The sequence below is a fragment of the Cetorhinus maximus genome, chromosome 18, assembly GCF_964194155.1.
Source record: "Cetorhinus maximus chromosome 18, sCetMax3.hap1.1, whole genome shotgun sequence".
In the NCBI taxonomy this organism is placed as follows: Eukaryota; Metazoa; Chordata; class Chondrichthyes; order Lamniformes; family Cetorhinidae; genus Cetorhinus; species Cetorhinus maximus.
In genome coordinates this window covers 23,070,603-23,091,712 of record NC_135896.1, presented here as the reverse complement: position 1 = coordinate 23,091,712, position 21,110 = coordinate 23,070,603, and the positions used below count along the sequence as shown (strand labels likewise).

At 41.3% G+C, this 21,110-nt stretch overlaps 1 protein-coding gene across 3 annotated transcripts in view; it reads left to right on the top strand.

Annotated features, from left to right (window-relative positions):
• The window catches only part of ppp4r4 (protein phosphatase 4, regulatory subunit 4), a 167,445-nt gene that overhangs the window by 135,093 nt on the left and 11,242 nt on the right, over nt 1-21,110 (top strand). For all 3 annotated transcript variants that reach the window (XM_078562179.1, XM_078562178.1, XM_078562180.1), the window contains 4 exons: nt 7,482-7,629; nt 14,879-15,023; nt 17,430-17,471; nt 17,584-17,658. In XM_078562179.1, coding sequence (XP_078418305.1) covers nt 7,482-7,629; nt 14,879-15,023; nt 17,430-17,471; nt 17,584-17,658 — 410 coding nt within the window. The remainder of the gene's footprint in view (nt 1-7,481; nt 7,630-14,878; nt 15,024-17,429; nt 17,472-17,583; nt 17,659-21,110) is intronic.

Below are 21,110 nucleotides of genomic sequence, written 5' to 3'. Positions count from 1 at the left end.
GCATATATATTTTTGGTTCTTATTGACCTTACTTTAATTCATTATCCTATTTATTGCTGTCATAATTTGAGCCTTCCTATCTCACCAAATTTTGTCTTTATTCAGTTGAACACCGTTATCTTTGTTCGTTTTACTTTACTATTTTCACAGTGAACCTATGTTATCATTCCACTTCATTTCCCAATATGAAATCAAGCAATGCTTCCTTCCAGAGATAAAAACAAAAAACTACTGCGGATGCTGGAAATCCAAAACAAAAACAGAATTACCTGGAAAAACTCAGCAGGTCTGGCAGCATCGGCGGAGAAGAAAAGAGTTGACGTTTCGAGTCCTCATGACCCTTCAGCAGAACTGAGTAAAGTTAGGAGAGGGGTGAAATATAAGCTGGTTTAAGGTGGGGGGGGGGTGGGGAGAGAAGTTGTGGGGGGGTGGTTGTAGGGACAAGCAAGCAGTGATAACAGATAATCAAAAGATGTCACAGACAAAGGAACAAAGACGTGTAAAGGCGTGTATCACCACCTTTTACACGTCTTTGTTCCTTTGTCTGTGACATCTTTTGATTATCTGCTCCTATCACTGCTTGCTTGTCCCTACAACCACCCCCCCCACCCACAACTTCTGTCCCCCCACCCCACCCCCCCCACCTTAAACCAGCTTATATTTCACCCCTCTCCTAACTTTACTCAGTTCTGCTGAAGGGTCATGAGGACTCGAAACGTCAACTCTTTTCTTCTCCGCCGATGCTGCCAGACCTGCTGAGTTTTTCCAGGTAATTCTGTTTTTGTAATGCTTCCTTCCATATTGGAATAGAAACATCATCTAGAAATCAGTCTTGAGTATTCAAAGAAAAAGTTCTCCACTTTAAACACAGACATTTTTAGCCCAAGTTACAATCACCCAGTGCTATTGTCTTGTTGCTCTTGCTGTTGAGATTCATTTTCACTATTTAATAGCTTGTAATAAACATTGAAAGTTTTGGTTCTTTATTCTTTCTGGGGATGTGGGCTCACTGGCAAGGCCAGCATTTGTTGCCCATCCCTAAATTCCCTTGAACTGAGTGGCTTGTTGGACCATTTCAGAGAATAGTTAAGAGTCAATCACATTGCTGTGCATCTGGAGTCACATGTAGGCCAGATCAGGTAAGGATAGCAGATTTCCTTCCCTAAAGGGCATTAGTGAACCAGATGGATTTTATGACCATCGATAATAGTTTAATGGTCACCATACTGAGACTAGCTTTATAATTCCAGATTTATTAATTGAATTTAAATTCCACCAGCTGCCATGGTGGGATTTGAACCCGTCCAAAGTAACCCAGAGCATTAGCCTGGGCCTCTGGATTACTAGGCTAGTGACAAAACCCCTATGCCACTATCTCCCAAGGTGTGCCACTTTCTCATTGTTTAACTCTGTGAATTTATTGTTAATGCAACCTTGCCTTTTGAAACTGATAAAAATCCAATATTATTGCAACCAACATCCTTTTTGCTCTCTTGAATTCTCCTACAATTGTTGCCAAGAATATTAAGATCCCAGTCTGTCTAAACCTCTGTATTACAGCCCTTATTGACACTTATTAATTGCTCTTACTCTTCACTGCTGTTTAGGATACTTTGTGAATTCACATATCTATCATTCAACTATCCAATTCTTGGCGATCTTACTCTTTTTAATTCTTCCTCTCACCAATCTGTTTAATTACTTTCCTGACTTTCACTGTTATTCATTCCAAATTTTTATTTGCTTTACTTACTGTTTCCACACCGTTTTTTTGCCAATCCATCGCACACAATACTTACCCTCTCTTATCTCCCCCCTCTCCACTCCCACGAAAAGGAAATGATCGAAAGTTCTAGCATCTTCCTTGGAGCCTTTGGAGGGAAGGTATGGGGTGTTTATTATGGTGAGCCGTTAAGGATTATAGCAGTAAATAACAGTTACCAACATAGTTTTTATGCAATTTGCAGTGCACAAAGAAGGATCCTATATCAGTAAGTGAAAAGGGAATTCCTGTCTCTTTCACCAGATCACTGAATAAATACATTGAAAATGCTGTTTCAGCCCATTTTAATTCATCCATCCAGAAGCACAGTGCAGCTCTCTATAGCAGTTTTCAATTGTTTCTTAATATATTCTAAATTCTTAAAGCCTACTGGTATATGTGCACAAATCATTGAAGGTTGCAGGGCAAGTTGAGAAAGAGGTTAATGAAAAAGGCATATGGGATCCTGGGCTTTTAAATGGAAGCATAGAGTACAAAAGCCAGGAAGTTATGATGAACCTTTATGATAAAATTGGTTTGGCCTTAACTGGAGTATTGTTTCCAATTTTGGGCCCCACACTTCCAGCAAGATGTGAAGGGTTTGTAGAGGATCCAGAAAAAGATTTACAAGAATGGTTCCAGGGATGAGGGGCTTCAGTTATGTGGATAGATTGGAGAAGCTGGCTTGCTCTCCATAGAGAAGAGAAGATTGAGAGGAGATTTGGTTGATGTCTTCAAGATCATGAGGGGTATAAGAATAGATGAGAGAGAAACTGTTCTCATTGGCAGAAGGGCCAAGAATCATAGGTTACAGACAAGATTATTGGCAAAGGAACAAGAGGCGACATGAGGAAAAACTATTTAATGCAGCGAGTGGTTAGGATCTGCCTGAGAGTGTGGTGGAGGCCTATTTAATCATGGCTGTCAAAAGCGAATTGGAAAAGCACCTTAAGAGAAAATCAGTGCAGGGCTATGGGGAATGGGAGTAGGACTAACTGAGTTGCTCTTGCAGAGAGCATGGAAACGACAGCCTGAATTGTCGCCTCCTGCTTCTGTGCTGTAATCATTCTATGAAATCTGCTATATAAATGCAAATTCATTTACATGTTCTTAATTTTGCTTTTGCTTGTTTGAATTTGTCCCACTCTTTTGAAGTAGTATTTTGGATATATACTTTTCATACTTCTAACCAGCTAGTGTAATTCTATAAGATGACTTCTCAGATGCTTGCTTTCAAGGTCGTAAAGCTCAAGTTTATCCTAGTTTTCCTCATTAATGAGACCATTTCTATTGGAGCTCAACCCCGTGACTTCCAGTGCCTCCCTTGTGCCTTAGAAACCACAACTAGACATGGGGCAGAATTTTTCCCCCTGTTGGTGGGGGTTCAAGAGTGGGCGCATGCAGGTGTGTCTCCAATCGGCGCCCCTGATTTTACGTGGGCGGGCCAATTAAGGCCTGTGCAGCGTGATGTCCGCCAGGGAGCGCTAAGCGCGTGCGCGCGAGAGAGCGCACTCATCTCCCTGAGGCTAAATGCTGTCCCAGGGAGATTGGCGCCAAATTCAAAAGTGGTAAAAATAGAAAACTAAAATTTCCTTGACAAGTCCCCTCATGTGACACTGTCACATGAGTTGGGACATGTCCATCACTTTTAGTTAAACTTTAATTAAATTTTTAAAAACCTACATGAAACCTCATCCCACCCGTGGATGAGGTTTCATGCTTCCTCTGAAGCCCGCTGGGGCTCCCGGCCTGCTCGCCAACCTCCTTTAACTGCTGCAATTACTTTTTAAATGGCCTCAATTGGCCGTTGACAGGTCGGTGGGCACACAGCTGATTCGGCTGCGCCTCTGCCGACCTGAAAATTGAAATGACGCGGGAGTTCCGCCCGACGTCATCCCGCATCATTTTACGCATTGGCATGTGGGTCCCCCCCCCCCGCACATCGAACGCGAAATCCTGCCCTTCGTACTCAAGATGCCTAGAGCACTGTATAGTTTAACTGCAACTTCTTCTGACTTAAATTCTAATGTTCTGACTTTATATTCAGACATCAATTAGTTTGGTCCTTTATTGGATGAAAGTGTTTACTGTCTGGTCAACCAGTTCTCCTCGGTCTCTCTCAGCTTTATCCTGTTCTATTTCAACACCATTCATGTCGTGCGTGTATATCTCATTTGCCCCTACGTGCAGTATATTGTGCTTGTCCACATCAAATTTAATCAGCTATTCATCTGCCCATGTACTTACTTTGTCCAATCCATTCAGTAAGCTCTCAATTGCTGTGTTGATTCTGTTGCAGCTCCCAGTTTGGTATCATCTGCAAATTTGACCACTTTGCATTGAGTTTCTGAGTCTAAATTATTTATGACATGAGAAACTGTACTGATCCCAACCCCAAGCCTTAGGCCATTCTCTTGTTTTTGCCACCATCTCCCACTCCAATGTAACTCCTTTAATGAGTAATTGTCCTTTTCTACCATTCAACCAGTTTCTTACCTATTCATAATCAGATTTAATCTGACTCCCCTCAATTTTGAGTTTGACCAATAATCTTTCTTTTTTGGAACTTTTTCAAATGCTTTTTGGGTTTTTCACAGTGCACTTGGAAAGTCACTACATCAAAGAAGTCAAGGAGATTGGCTAGACAGGATCTTTTCCTTTAGAATCCATCTTGGCTACTGTTCCTTTGATTGTTTTTTACATATAGTGCTCAAGTTTGACCCTGCTGATCAGTTCCATTATTTTGCATGAAATATAAGTGAGATTCATTGGTCTTAATTGCTGATGTATATTTGGTCAAGGGTTTGGATGTGGGCACTTCATTGGCTTGTTTCCAATTGACTAGATATCCACATGTCCAGTGACTCTAGCACTGGCTGTGAGTGTCTCACAAATCTCCCTAGTTTCTTTTGCTTTAAATATAGTCTATCCCTGCTACTTATTTGTTTTGTGCTCTCTTAGCCTGTACGCAGGACTTCCATCTCATTTGTATCAACTTCATTGATTTTACTTGGGATTTTTTTTTGGTGAGGTGACAGACAGTGCTCAAATTTTAGATTGTGAAGAATTTGGAGAATGCAATTGTTAGGATAAGCAGAAAAAAAATTATGGGGAGAAATTTCTCCCTGTCGGGGGGGGTTGGATGAAACCGGGTGCGGGCGGGCACACAGCTGATTGCTGCCCACGATTGGCTGCGCGCTGCCATATTACATGGGCAGGCCAATTAAGGCCCGCTCAGCGTGACACACACCCGGGTGTGCTGAGTGCTGTGAGGGGTCATGTCTGAAAAATTTTTTTCTTTTTCTTTATTAAAATTTTTAAAAAGCAAACTAATCTCCGAGGCAGCTCTGTGCCTCAGGGAGATTTCTGCGCTCTTTCACGTGCATGCGTGAAAGAGCGCAGGCCTCAAACTCAGCCTTCCCCCACCCTGCCCGCACAGGGAGCACTCAGCGCGCCCGGGTGTGTGTTACGCTGGGCGGGCCTTAATTGGCCTGCCCATGTAATATGGCAGCGCGCAGCCAATCGTGGGCGGCGATCAGCTGCGTGCCCGCCCACGCCCATTCCTGCCCAACCCCCCCGCCAATAGGGAGAAAATTCTCCCCATAATTTTTTTTCTGTTTATCCTAACAATTGCTTTCTCCAAATTTTTCACAATTTAAAATTTGAGCGCTATCTTCAGCTCAGTTAATTATTTAAATTGATATTTAAATGGCCTTAATATGCCTATGGCAATTCGGCAGGTGTGCTGCCGACTCCAGTGTGCGCCTGCCGAACTGAGGATCTGAATGACGTGCGGTGACGTTGGGAAGCACGGCCGTTGTCCCCACGCGTCATTTTATGCATCGGTGAGCGGGGGTGGACCCCGCTCGTCAACCCGAAGATTCTGGCCTATATTCTAAAGTTTTGCTTCTTGTTTAGTTCCACTTGCATTTTCTTTGGTTTTATCCTTTCTCCAATTCTCTCATTACTGTTTTAGTTCTAATTTATTACTATTCTGCTTAACCTTTGCTGTTCTTTTCTATATAACTAACTATATAACTCCACTAGCTTTTTTAAGGATCAGGAGTGAGTTCTGAAGTAATTTAAGCCATGACTGTATACTTTAGAGTGAGTTTAGCGCATTATTTAAATTTGCACCTTTTAATTTTTTTATTGAATATGTAAGTGATTCTTTGTACCTATATCTATTTCTAATGTGAAAAACCTTATGTGAAGAGCGTCTATTTTCTGGGAGTTGCGTGCCTTGGCTGCTCATCCATCTAGCCTAATGTCATCTGAGAGGAGTGCAGGAATTCATCCGATCTGAATTTTGCAAAGGACTTAGTTCTTTCCTTTAGATGTAAAGAACATATTGTTATTTCATTTTTATGATGCCAGAATAAGATAAATGTGCCACTTGCATTGGCGTTAGATTGGTAGGAAAAGATCCTTCCCCATCATTCAGTTAACGCTGAGGGCAATTTCACAAGATTTTGTTCCGAGTGCGTAACTTTAATGCTACTGCTTGGAATAACTGTGTCAGCTGTGGCTCTGTTGGTAGCACTCTTACCTCTGAACCACAAGCTTTTCTGGGTTCAAGTCCAACTCCAGGACTTGAACACAAAAATTAAGGCTGACACTCCAGTGCAGTACTGAAGGAATGCTGCACAGTCGGAACTGCATCTTTTGGAGGAGATGTTAAACCGAGGTCCCATCTGCCCTCCCAGATGGACATAAAAGCTGCCATGGCACTATTTTGAAGAGGAGCAGGGGAATTTCCCTGTTTTACTGACCCATACTTATTCCTCAATCAATATCACACAAACAGATTTTATGGTCATTATCACATTGCTGTTTGTGGGAGCTTGTTGTGCACAAATTGGCTGCCGCATTTCCTACATTATGGGAGTGACTGCACTTCAAAAGTACATGATTCTTTAGAGATGTAGTTTGATGGAGAGTTATCCCTCTTAGAATTTCTTTTCACGAACCATTAAGTTTATTCCCTCATTCTTTTGTCTCTTGTGAGCCTTTGTCATGAATATCACATCCTAGTTCCGATGGTAGACCAACGTCTTACTTAGCAATGACTATAATGTGGTAGAACGTCTGTAATTTTTAATCAGTTAAAAAAATAGTAGAGTCAAAGCATTACTAAAAGGCTTTAGCAGAACGTTTTCCTTAACTGATATGTAAAAAAACAAATTCTGAACATTTCTGCCAACATCTGTCACTGAAAAGCCTGAGAAAAAGCTTTGCTGGGGTACATTTAACAGCACCGCAAAAATCCCAAAAGGCGCTGATTTCCCTATGATTTTCCAGTTGTTTGGAAGATTTATTTCAGGTGGTAGGCGGCTAAAGGTGCATAATTTTCTCTATATTCTATCGTGCATCATCTGTAAAATTAGCCATCTGTAAATTTCAAATATATATCTTACTGCTGGAAATATACAGCAGCTGAGTTGACATCTGTAAAGAGAAAAGACAAGTTGTTGGCATTTTGGGTGTATAATCCCTAAAACATCAATAATCTAGTGTGCTCTCTTCACTTGGCCTTCCAGTAATTTCTATTTTTATTTTAGATGTCCAGCCTTTACCTTTTTTTTAAAAAAAGCTGTTTATTTGTAATAGCGGGTATTTTGAAATAGAAACAGAGACTGTGATGAAACCACAAAATGTGCTGCATTAAAAAAAAACCCTTTTGTTCGATTAATTAAAACATTGTACTTTCCTGCTCCAGAACTTGGTCAAGGAAGAAGTTGCTGGAACAGACTAAGATTTCTTGACACTTGTGAATGTATCATGGATCTGTTTTCAAAAGCCTTCTTCTGTAAATACTTTTTCCTGCCTGTACTTGAACTTTCAAATGATCCTGTTCCAAATGTAAGGTGAGTAGATCATTGCTATATTGCTACATATTATATGCTTGTTGGTTTGGTACCATTTTGTAAAAACCTTCTTAACACTTGTAAAGGAGAAGAGCTCATTTCATGCTCCAACTGGCACTGCTACAGAGTATGTGGCAACCTCATAACAATGTCAAAGTTTCCTTTGGTAGCACAAATATTTAGGCTTAGCTCCATCTGATGAATTTTCTCTGCTGCATCAGTGTGAAATTTTTATTTTTCACAGCTACTCTTTGAGACTGAATGAACTGAAACTGATATTTCAAGCTTTGGAGTTGTTAATGCGTAGCACGGGATATCAGGTTATTCAGATTAACCAGATATGATCCAAAGCAAATTTAAAGTAATGTCTAATACTTTGTGAAAAAACCTTTTTGGGAGTAGAAACCTACACCCCTGGAGATGAAGAATGGTTTAAAAAAACAGAACCATTGGGGGAAATTTTAACCTATCGGGGTGGGTGGGTGTCGGTGGGCGGCTGGTTAATAGAACAAAAATTGCTCGCACGCCAGGAACTCACCGAATTCCGCATCTAACTCAAGCATGTTCATTAGCATATTGGAAACCCCAGCAGGCCAGCTGAGTCTGACATTTGACTTTGTTAAAAGGCAATTGAATGGAGTTTTAACACTGGATTCTGTGTTTAGCTCTCAATGCTTGGGTTTCCCAGAACTTGAAACAAGGTGAGAAGACAGTGGGGATTGACCGGACTGAGCAATTGACAGGCAAGAATACTGAGACGCGACAGCTGCTGCTTTGCCTAAGTGAAATGATTTGTTCTGAGAGTGTGCTTTCATTGCTTTGGAGGTGATTTCCAACACTTTGGCAGTCATTTATGTTGCTTTCAATTTTTGTGCCTTTGATCTGCACTTCTCTGCTGTCCAACTTCAGATCAGCATGGAAGCTGCTTATGCAGCTCTATCTTGGATCTCTGATGAGGGATAGGAGGAGTAGTAGTAACCTTCTCCTCAAGTGCCTGCCACTCTACAGGACAGAGGGGATAAACACAGAGCGTTAACTTGCACGAGGCAGTAGCCTGAGCATAGAATATACAGGCAGAGGATTAGCCTCTGGACATGACTGAGCACCAGTGCCTGCAGAGGCTCATATTTCCTGTCAGATGGTTGCTGACGTTTGCAGCCTCCTGGAAGAAGACTTTCTGCCAAGTGGAGCAGGTGGGCATGCACTGCCAGTTGCAGTCAATGTCACAATAGTCTTGAATTTCTTCTCCTCCAACTACCTCCAGGAACCTGCTGGTGACACTTGTAGAATTTCACAATCTGCTGCCCAAAAGTCTATCTGCAGGTGACAGATGTCACGTTTGCCACGGTCACCACCTACGATCACTTCGCTACTATGAGTCCAGTCAGAATGAGATAGCCCTCACATATGCTTCTCTGACTGAATTCCCACAGGGAGTCATTGATCATACACATATGGCAATCTGGGTTCCCCCAGGCCACCTAGCAGTATTCATCAATGGAAAGGGACTACACTCCATTAATATTCATTTGATGTTCTGTGATGTATGTTCTGTGAAAGTTACCCAAGAAGTTGCCATGATGCCTTCAACCTGCGCCAGTCCCCCACAGCATCTCCAAGCAGTTCCAGCGGTTGTTTTCTTGGAGATGAGGGTTACCCTCTAAGGAGCTGATTGTTGACACTTGTGAAAAGCCCTACCACTGATACCCAGGAAAGGTACAACTGAAGCCACATGAGCACAAGTGGTCATTGAGCAAGCCATCAGGATGCTGAAGATGATGACTGTTCTACATCTTCAGAGGGGGAGCCTGATGTGCTGAGGGCAAATTCAGCCTCTCACTAGCTATGGTTGCCCAAGATGGACTGATTCAGGCGTGCTTCAGATAATCTGAGGCAATGTAGCCATCTGGCATGTCAGTTCTGAAACCACTGTCTACCCTTCTGCTCCCAGCACACAGCACTTATTCTAGCCAAGAACTGGGGAGCACTTTGCTGCACTTCACTGAAGTGCTGAATGGCTGAGACAAGGCTTTCCTCCATCCTATTTAAGATGTGGTAGACTGTGCAGGCCATATTGGTAAGGATAAGCATGTACTTGGCTGCCTGCTGCATCTGATGGTCCATGAAGATGGTCACCCTTTCCATGGGCATAGGCACCTGTTCAAATGCTTGAGACATCATGGCACTCATGCTAGAGGTAGACTTGTCCAATCATTGTACAATTGTGCAGCTGGAAAGGCTGATAGACTTTCACACGTTTTCTGTTGCAGCTTCAGAGTAGTCCTCTTCATTGGTGAACTCTGAAGCTCAGCATTTGCATGCAGTTGAGCAGAACTTGAAGGATCCTGCGCCTGAGATGGGGCCTCTCCATTGCCGTACTTGATGCTGCTCACTTCTGATGTACGCAACTACCTGCCTTGCTGGCCCCACTGAGGTGTACTTATCTGAGCTGATGGAGGGTGTATATGAGTCATGTGACAGTGCATCCTCCATGTGTGTGACCTCTTAGGAGTCCTCATCCTCCCCTGGCAGTAGCTGCTTAAGGGATACTTGTGGGACCTACGGAAGATGAAAGACGAAGATGAATCAGAACTGACAAGGTGAGAGGATGCTAAACCGCATTGTGCATATCATATTTTTGTGACTACTGACGAGAAGTCCACATGAGTAAGTGTTGTTTGCCATCTGGTTGTGTGACATTTATTTCTGTCACCATGTATCTGTGAGGCCCCCTTATCTCCCATCACCAATTATCAGACGCATAAAGTTCTGTCTACATCCAGCACTTCCTCCTCTGCTGCTGTCAGGGCTGCTATTACGGGAGAACTACCTCTGGTTCTCTGTCTTTTTCCTGCAAGGAAATAAAGGAGAAAGCTATGTGTGGAATGTTTAGGGAGAATGGAAGGATGATGTTTGTGAAAGGTTACTGTGAGGGGTGTGTGTGACATTGCAAAATGAGTGAGCCCCTATCGAGGCTGGTTAGAAAGGGATTTGACGAGGTGTATTGAGAAAAGGATGGGTTCACCTGCCAGGTGTGCTGATCTGAGGAGTTATATTCAGACCATCCAGCTGTCATGCCCACATGTCCATCCTTGGCCTGCTGCAATATTCCAGTGAAGCTCAACGCAAACTGGAGGAACAGTACCTCATCTTCCAATTAGGCACTTTACAGTCTTCTGGACTTAACATTGAGTTCAACAACTTCAGACCATGAACTCTCTCCTCCATCCCCCCTCCACCCACCCCCACCTTTTTGATCCCCCTTTTTCCATATTCATTTTTATTTTTAAATGTTTTACTTTTTTTTCCCACTTACTTTCATTATTATTATTATTCAAATTTATTTCCATTTTTATTCATTGTTTTATCTCCAACTTTTCAATCTCTCTCTCCTCTCTCTCTCTCTCTCTCTCTCTCTCTCTCTCTCTCTCTCTCTCCCCCCCCCCCTCCACACTATGTCCATCTGACACTTTCCAGAGTGCTTACCCTGGTCCTGCCATTATCACATTCTGCTTTCCACTCTTAATGTCACCATTAGCACCTCCTTTAGCCAGTACCACCACTATTAACAACCCTTTGATCTATTGTTTATGACCTTCTATCCAGCTTCACCTATTCCATCTCTCTTAAACAGTATATATTTCACCACATTTCTATTTCCCTTTAGCTCTGAAGAAGTCATACAGACTCGAAAAGTTAACTCTGTCTTTCTCTTCACAGATGCTGTCAGACCTGCTGAGTTTTTCCAGCATTTTTTGTTTTTGTTTCAGATTTCCAACATCCACAGTAGTTCGCTTTTATCCCTAAACATGTCTCCTCTCAAATCCATACCCACCTATCCCGGTATTCCATGTTTGAATGTCTCCAAACAGGTTTCCACTCCAGCCACAGTAACAAAACTGCTGTTATCAAAGTCACAAATGACATCCTTTGTGACAGTAACAAATATAAACCCCTCCTCATCCTTTTTGACCTGTCTATAGTCTTTGAGACCATTGATCACTTCATCCTCCTCCACTGTGAACCAGCTGAGTGGAACTGCTCTCACCAGTACTATGTTTATCAACCTAATCATAGCTAAAGTATCACTTGCAATGGCTTTTCTTCCTGCGCCTGCACTTCTGGTGTCCCTCAGGGATCTATCATGCATGCTGCCCCTTGTTGACATCATTCAAATGCACTACCTCTACCACCACCTCCTTTGACTCCTCCACTGTTGCTAAATTATCAGACTGCTTATCTGACATCCATTATTGGATGAGAAGAAGTTCCCTCCAATTAATCTTAGGAAGATTGAAGCCATTGTTTTTGGTCTCCAATCCAAACTCCATTCCCTAACTATTGACTCCATCCCTTTCCTTGGCAAGACTGTTTGCAACCTGGGTGTCTGATGTGACACCAAGATGAGCTTCTGATCACATCTTTGTGCCATCAATAAGCCCAGCTAAGACTCTGTAACATCGTCCAAGCTTGCCCATGTTTCAGCTCGTCTGCTGCTCAAACCCTCATTCATTCTTTTGTTATCTTCTAGACTTGATTATTCCAATGTACTCTTGGCTGGTGTCTTACATTCTACCCTTCATAAACTTGAGGCCATCCAAAACTCTGCTGCCTCTGTCCTAATTTACATCTGGTCTGCTTCTCCTATGACCCCTGTGCTTGCTGACCTACATTGGCTGTTGGTCAAAGTCTTGATTTTAAAATCTCATCCATGTTTTCAAATCTCTCCATGGCCTGGCCTGGCCCCTCCCTATCTGAGTAATACCCTCCAACCTCTCAGTCCTCATATCTGGGCTCATCTAATTCTGGCCTCTTGGTCATCCCAACTTTAATCGCTGCACCTTGTTGACCGTCCTTCTCTTGGCTCTTCACTGCTGCCCTTGCCATCCATTGTGCCTGAACAGGCGGGAGGCAAAGGGAGTGGGTAGGTGGGGGTGGGGGGTGGGGGGAAGCAGCAAAGGGAACAGGAGAAAAGTGGTGGAGAGAGTAGATGAAGAGTGGTGAAGGGGACAGGAGGGAGAGGGGCGAAACGACAAAGATACTGGGGACACCGGTGAAGGGAAGCAGTCAATGGGAGCGGGAGGGAGGGAGAACAGTGTTGCGTATTATTTTTTTGTCTATGATCTGCATAATCTTTAATGCAGGCAGCTGCCTGGGAGGCCACTGCCAGTGATGTCACTGTCAGTGATGTCACAGGAACTGACACTACGTATGCACATGTGCAGGGAGTGCACCCTCTGCAATTGTGGTATTAGCAAATGCATCCTTGGGTTAAATACTCATTTCCACATAGTTCTGACATAGTATAAGACATTTTGATGATTCAAAGCTTGTTAGAACTGTACTTTGAATTTTGAAATATGCTAAAATGTGAACAAACATTCCAAACCAAAACTGAAGCAACAACTCCAGATTACACCTAGAAAAATGTACAATATTGTAGGTTTGATGAATAGAAAAATTTGATAATGGTTTTTATTGCAAAACATAACTTTGAAAATGTAGAAAAAGAATTCTCGTAAAATAACCAACGATGTGCTACTGGTATGCTGTAAATTACAATGTACAGTTTTGCAATTAATATATGGCTAAAGTTTGTTGCACTTGCCAAAATTTAGTCTGTGCTGAAATTGTCTTCTGGTGGATACCTACTAAACAACTACAGCTTTGTTTTAGAAAATTAATTGTTCTAGAAAATAATAACGTATTGTTTTTATTATACATATATGCGAATGCACACACACAAATGGGAGGAGTTTAGATTTTATTTTTGTTATTTGCAAAATAAAGTTTTAAATTATATTGGTAAAATTATTAATTGTTTTTAAACCATTATCTATATATTATTATTACTGTAAAGGGCAGGAATGCTATATAGAATTACACTACTGTATAGAGTGGAGGAAAGGTTGATCACTGATTTTAAGGTTTCTTGAATTGTTCGATTGTTCATTCACTGGAGTCAACTTATCTACGAGATGAACAAAAAACAAACATGTTGCTGATACTAGCATATATGGAAACAAAAAATGAAAGTACTGGAAATAATCGGAAGCATCTATGAAGTAAAGTCTTCCAGTCCGACAAAGAGTCCGTATGTGAAATGTTAACTTGTTTATTGTCTCTGTAGATGCTGCCCGATTGGCTAGTGTATTTCCAGATTTTTTTTTTAGTTTCGTAACATGTTCTACTTAGTAAATGAACTGAATTGAACCTAATTGGAACACTCAGTAATCCAATATGCTCGCCAGCCAAATTTTAGGGTATGGTTAATAATTGTCCAGCAGTCATATCTTTTCAAATAAGTATCTGAGGGGAATCCTAAACCTGCAACCAGTGACCTAATGAGCAAGGTGGGCCTAGCTGGACAAGCATCAGGATCCTTCACAGTGGTATGGGCTGGTATGCTGTATGGCCATTACTCATTGAACTGCAGCACAGATTGGAATTCCTCAAAACTTCTCTGGCTTGTGCAGTTAGGGTGTCTCCCTCTGGAGGTAGAATGTCCACTCCTTTTCAAACAATTGGAATTTCTACCTGGGTATAATTCTCAACAGTTTTGTTTGGAGAACCTTGGATTAAGTATAGTGATGGGCTTATATGAATGTCACACTGTCAGCTGACCAAAAAAAAATGCTGTGTTAATTCTAGGTTTATGGATGGTGCAGCTGTGAATGTGAGTGCTTGTACAGAACTCATTAGAAAGCATCATCCACTCCATGTAAATACAGTTGTAAATTCCGAATAAATCCCCCAACCCCATTCTCTGGTTTGACACCTAATGATTGTAAACTACACACCAGTAATTACACATCACAGGCCTGAGTATTTAAAATGAATCATAAATTATCTGTTTCAGCAGCTTAGCAAAGATACACTCCCACTGATGTTCTTATACTTTAACCCAACAATCTAAAGCAGCATTAAAGGCTGTAAAGTCATCTCATCATCCTCTGCCCACCTCACCCTACCCCCAACACCACCCCTCTTTACCAGATGCACAACTACATTTTGGAAAATGTGTGACAATAGATCTCAACATAGCAGATCATATCACCTAAGAAAATGTCCATTTGATGACCTAACTGAATTGTAGAAAAATATTAGGAATTATTTTCATTGTGGGGCTTGCATTTTGTTAGGTTGCAAAGCGTTTTGAAAATACAAAGGTTTTCTTTTCAAAAGACTGACATTAGTGCTGGTGGTATGCTGTAACTCTCAATATATGGTTTCACGTTTATTCTTCCAGGATTAAATTCTGTTACATGCTGCCAAAATTGAAGTCTGCATTGAAACTGCCTGCTGACAAATACCTACTTCAACAACTAGAGCTTTGTGTTAGGAAATTACTGTGTCAGGAAAAGGACAAAGATGTCACAGCAATAGTGAGAATTGTATGTTTGCTGCTTGCAACTTTTTTGATTATTCTGCGGTCGGTCTTGAATCATTACACTTGTTCGATGCTTTTTAAAAATTAATTCACGGGATGTGGGTTTCGCTGGCTGGGCCAGCATTTATTGCCCATCCCTAAGTTGCCCTTGAGAAGGTGGTGGTGAGCTGCCTTCTTGAACCTTGTGACTAAATCAGTGGATCATTTGAAAGGAAAATGCATTTGATCTTGGGTACTAATGCTATGCTTTTTATACAACTTTTTGCTTGTAAATTGTTTAATATTCAAACAAAATTGGCTATCACATGGCAGAGTTTGCTGTACAACAAATATGGCACCTGAACATCATCCATTATTAATATGCAAATTAGCCAGGAACTTGTTGGGAGGAAGAGATATCCCATGAATTGTGAAAGCCGCAAGACCTCCCGTTAGCTTTGGACATAGTTTTCGTGAGGTTTTAGCATTTGCACATTAATTATCGATTAAACTCACCAGAGAAAGCTAAATTTTGTCATTAACAGTTTAAGTACCTTTTTAATGTGATTATTGTTAATGACCAGTCTTGCCCAGAAAATAAACAATTATAAGTGTGGCATCTCATTCCTTCAGGTCGAGCATTGTTTTAGTAAACTTTTAAAATGTCAAATTTGAGTATTGCTGAAAAAAGAGACATGTTTAAGCTTTTTGCCTTGCACTCATCAGGACATTCGCAAGAATATCAATATAAGGGGGAAACCATCAATTTATATTGTATGTGAAGAGAGTGCTGATTGGTTGGCAAGTGGCATTGCCATGGAGAATGCACCACTGCTCGTGACTGAAAGTTAACCTCCAAGCATTGTTTGAATTTAAAGCCAGGCAGCTTGACCCTGATTGCTCAATGCATTGCCCTGAGGAAGGACTGAGTCAGAGAATGGCTGTCACTTATTTTATTTAGCTGAAACAGGCGCAATGTGTGTACATGTTCTTTCTGCCTGCAAAGAACAGGGCCCTGTGTATTAATAGAAGTAGCTTCCAGTACATGCAAATGCATCACACTGTGGGTCTGACTGACAATCTCAAATTGGTTGTCAGCATAATTCATTAAGGATTATTTAGCAAATGTTGTCCAATCACGGAATCACATCTAATGTTGGACACTGTGTTTTGAGATTTGTAAGCGTGGGCTGGTTGGGCGTGGACTGTACCCTTCCCGTTGTGAACAGCGGCTGGGACATGCTGTTTGATACGATCTGCCAGTCTTTGGGATGTGTGGCCTACATACCCAGCATCACACTGGCACTGAAATTCATATACCACATTACTCATTTGTGTGATATGCAGAACCTCTTTTTGGTTTGACGACAGCATCCTGTTAGTGACGGATTCACACACATACAGTATAAATTGATGTTTTCCCCCTTTATATTGGTATTGTTGTGAGTGTGCTGATGAGTGCAAGACAAAAAGCTTAGACATGTCTCTTTTTCCAGCAATACTCAAGTTATGTACTACCAAACGACTAAATGTCAAATTTAACATCTTTTAAAAATCTTACTTTTCTGTTGTCTTCTTTTCCCCCCTCTCTCTCGATCCAGCCTTTCTTTCCCTCTCTTCGTTTTTCTGTTCCTGATTTGACCTTGAATTTGGCCACTTTAATCTGCCCTGCTCCTCAGTCCTTCCTCATTGATTAAGGAGATGCATTGTTTCTCCTGTTGTTCACTTAGGTCTGAAATGTCTTGTTGCCCTCACTGCACCATTAGCTCACACTTCCAGCAGTTTTGTGGGCAAATTTTTTAAAATAACTAAATGTGCACGAGCAAGTCTGAAGAATGGGGCACACCTCAAGAAGCGGAATATCTAATTCAACGGATGGAAAGATAGATGATTTGTTGTGGAGGGGTGATTCTGAAAGCGAAAGCGTCAAATCTGTTCCAGAGTGGGATCCTTACGATGATGCCATAGCCAAAATGACTCAAAATGAATCCAATGAATTCTTTGCGTCCGTTGAATTTGACTGTTTAAAATTGTTTGATTGTACTATTAATTCATTCAATAAACCGTGCCACATTAATTTAGTAGGAATTACCAGTGTTATGCTTTTTCCAAATTTCAAATTAGTGACCACCCACACTTGCAGTCCACATTTTATACTCTGTATAAATCGACCCCTGTTTTTGGATGGATTTTTTAAGGGTTCCAAGGTTGGTTTATATGCCATAATCTACGGAAGCCATTATGCTATCATGACTCCAATCTGAAGAAATTTGCTGGTTAGGACCCTCTGTCGTTTAACAGGAGGCAAGGAATTTTACTGACTGGAAGCAATGAGGGAAATTCCTGATGAAATTTTAGAAATTAATTTGATTCTTTTGTGCTTTTCATTTCCATTCAATTGCTGCCAACACTCTTTTACTCATATTTTTAGATTACTTTGGAATTAGATCGAATGGAAACGAGCATGGAATCTGTAAGTGAGCATTTTGATGTACTTTGGTTCAAAACAATCAATTATTCCAGAAACAAATTAAGCAATTCAGTTACTCAGCAAAGAGGATTTGACATTTTTTTCTCCTCTCAAGTTTCCCAAAAGGTTGCAAGAAAAAGACTTGCTAGATCACAAAAAGGAAAAAGAAGAAAATTTGCTTCTAGAAATGGTAATGTCTGCTGAAATGTTTGTACCTTTTTGAATGAAAGATTGTTGTTTCATGTTAACTGCATTTATATCCTTTTGGTATGATTTTCAGTATGAAGGAGTAAACATAATCTGTTAATACTGAAAATTGAGTAATGTGTACCTCACCTGCAATTAATTTCAATCATTTGCCCTTGTGTTGAACAGTGTTTTTAATATGTAACTTTTGGATAGGTTTTTTTTTTGTGCATATTCAGACTCACAGCAGAATATGTGGCTTAAAGGTTTAGTGCTGATCTGATGATCCAGCGAGAGACAGTATAATGAATATGTTTAGAAACATCAAGTGCTTCAATATTGTTTTACTCTTAAAATCAGCTTTGTGTGGGCTTTGGTATAACAGCCCTGATAAAACCATTGGTCATAAACGGACCTTTATTGTCATACCTTATACTTTGTACTAAAAGAAGAAGAAAGGAGAAACAACACGATAAAAATTAAAAATAACTCATGCTTATTCCACTTGTGTTTTTAGTTGGTGTTTGTGGAAAGATAATAGGCAAGACTTTGCTGTCAAAACAATGGCAATACTTAATGGCGCTTGTTGTTATTTCTGGAAAACTGGTACGGCAGCTTCAGTTGAGGAGCAGATGATTGGTTAAATGTAAACAACAGGCTGTTGTCTGAGATGCACCACTCCACCATTAGTTTTGTAAAAACAGTTTCTTGTGCTTAGCCACCATATTTTTATTTGGAGCTTTGTATATTTGCCGATTAAATGCCTATTAAATTTGCCACTGCTTGGAGCACTGGCCCCGTCCCGATCTGCCGCTGAGGGGCCACCTCCATGGACCTAAGCCAGCCCCCACCACCGAGGGGCCTTGGAGGCCGACTAGAAAATCTGTCAGCCTCCTTTGATTGGCCTCAGCAGGCTCATAATAAGCTGTGTTGGGTACCCACCACATAAAGGCAGGTAGGTCCACCCAACCCCTCTTCTCACCTCAGCAAAAATGGTCTGGGAACAAAGCCAGGGAACAGTCATGCTGGCTGGTGGGGCTATTTTTAGTGCCCACCTGCATCTGATATCAGCCCCTCTGGAGGCTGAAAATTTAACCCATAGAGTCTATAGTGCAGAAACAGGTCATTCAGCTCAATTGGCCAATGCCAGCATTTATGCTCCACGCAAATCTCCTTTTACCCCTCCATCTAACTCTATCTGCATTTCCTTCTATTCCTTCCTCCCTCGTGTGATTTTCTAGCGCCCCCTTAAATGCATCTTTGCTATCCACTTTAACTACTGCTGTGGCACCAAGTTCTGTATTCTTATCACTCTCTAGCATTCATTAACACTTTGCCGGTGCCAGAGCTGATTGGGTAATTAACTATTACAAAACTTCAGGTTTTGAATTTCTCGGAGATTTGAAAAATGTCAAATTTAAATTTAATTTTTTTCTTTTTTCCCCTCTCTCTATCCAATTGTTATTTTCCACTTCTCTTTATATTGCTGATTTGACATTGAATTCATCTACTTTAACTCAACCTCCTCCTCCTCAATCCTTCCTGTGTTTATTTTGCAAACCTTGGACCTCAATGGTTAAAGAGAGAACCTGTTGTTTGTTTTATTCACTCAGGCCCTAGATGCGCTGTTTCTCTCATTGTGCTGTTATCAGCTCACACTTTCAGTAACTTGGTGAGGAAAAACGTTTTGAGCAGAAGGGTACAGGGACAAGTCTGTCTAACTACAGATACAATTGCATGCCTTGCTATGACAAGTTCTGGCCCATTGACTTGAAGATGTATTATCACCATGTATAATCCTTTCTTTCTCTTTTCATAGCCAGACATGAACACGGTGGCATGCTTACGTTGATAAAAGCAAACATTATGGCCAGAATTTTTCCGTCGGCGAGTTGGGGGCGGGGCCCGCTCGCCAACGCGAAAATGACCCGGAATGATATCGGGAGAAACCCCTGACGTCATCCCATTTAAATATTCAGGAAGGCGGGCGGACAGCGAAATCAGCTGTCCACCCGCTGACCTGTCAATGGCCAATTGAGGCCATTGACAGGATAATTAACCCAATTAAAGGCTCTGCCCGTCCAACCTTAAGGCTGGCGGGCAGGCCAGGAGCCCCGGCGGGCTTCTGAAAAAACTTGAAACCTCATCCACCGGTGGTATGAGGTTTCATGTCTGTTTTTAGAAAGTTTAATAAAGTTTCTGTGCTTTTTATTAACATGTCCCATCTCGTGTGACATCTTCCGTCGGGCAGCCACTCAAAATGGTGGCGGGGCCTGTTTCGGCGGCAGAGTTCGGCTGCCCGCCCGCCACCGAGCCAGTGGGGCCCGCCCATCGAGGGCTAAATTCTGCCCTATGCCTTTCAGATGGTGGATCAGTCCATCACAACACATATGGGGTGCATATGGATATTAACACTAAACCATAATTGCTTTTCAATCAATTAGTCTAACGTACGTTGAGGAAAATACTCAATTGTTCTACAAGATACTATATACATTCACCTACATCAACAGCTTGCAATTGTATCTAAGAAGCTCCAAAGCTATTTTTAAGCAATAGATCATCCCTCACAACTGAACTGAAAATTGGACAATGAGATATTCAGAATGTATTTGGATTTCAGAAAGTATTTGATAAAGTTACACTTGTGCTACTTTTTAAAAAGGGTAAAAGCTCAGTATTAATATTGACCTGGAACTTGCTTTTGGCAATGAAGGGGATGGTGCCTTGCTGAGTGATGCCCGCAGACTTTTTATAGACTTGTCAATGGAGAACTGCTCTAATCTGGCATATTTCCAGTGTAGCATACTCTACAAGGGATGTATGCCGCTTGTGAACAGGGCAAAAAACAGGGAGGGTCTTCAACCAATTAGATTGAAGAATCCTCATTGAGATTATGCAGAGACTAAAACAGGAAAAATAAATTACACTTAAATTATGAAGAGAAAGTGAAATAAAGACTAGGAAATTACAGATGGGATTAAAGGAGAGGAGGAGATCGATAAAAGAGACAGACAGAAAAGTTTTTAAAAAAAATCTCCAACACTAGAGTTCTGAGAGAATAAGATTCCACACTTGGAAAATTCATATTTCATGGCCAAAATGATTGCCCAGCAGTAATTATACTGTAAGAACATAGCAAATATGAGCCTGTTTGCCTTCCAGCCGGATCATGGCTTCTCTTCCACCTCAATTCCACTTTCCCACACTATTCCTGTATCCCTTAATTCTTTTAGTACTCAAAAATCTATCAAGCTCTGTCTTGAATACATTCTATGACTGAGCATCCAGAGACCTCTAGGGTAGGGAATGCCAAATATTTACGACTTGTTAAGTGAAGAAATTTCTGCTCACCTCAGCCCTGAATAGCTGACCCCTTATTCTGATACTGTGACCCCATGTTCTAGATTTCCAGCTAGGAGAAAATATTCCCAGCATCTGTCAAGCTCCTTAAGA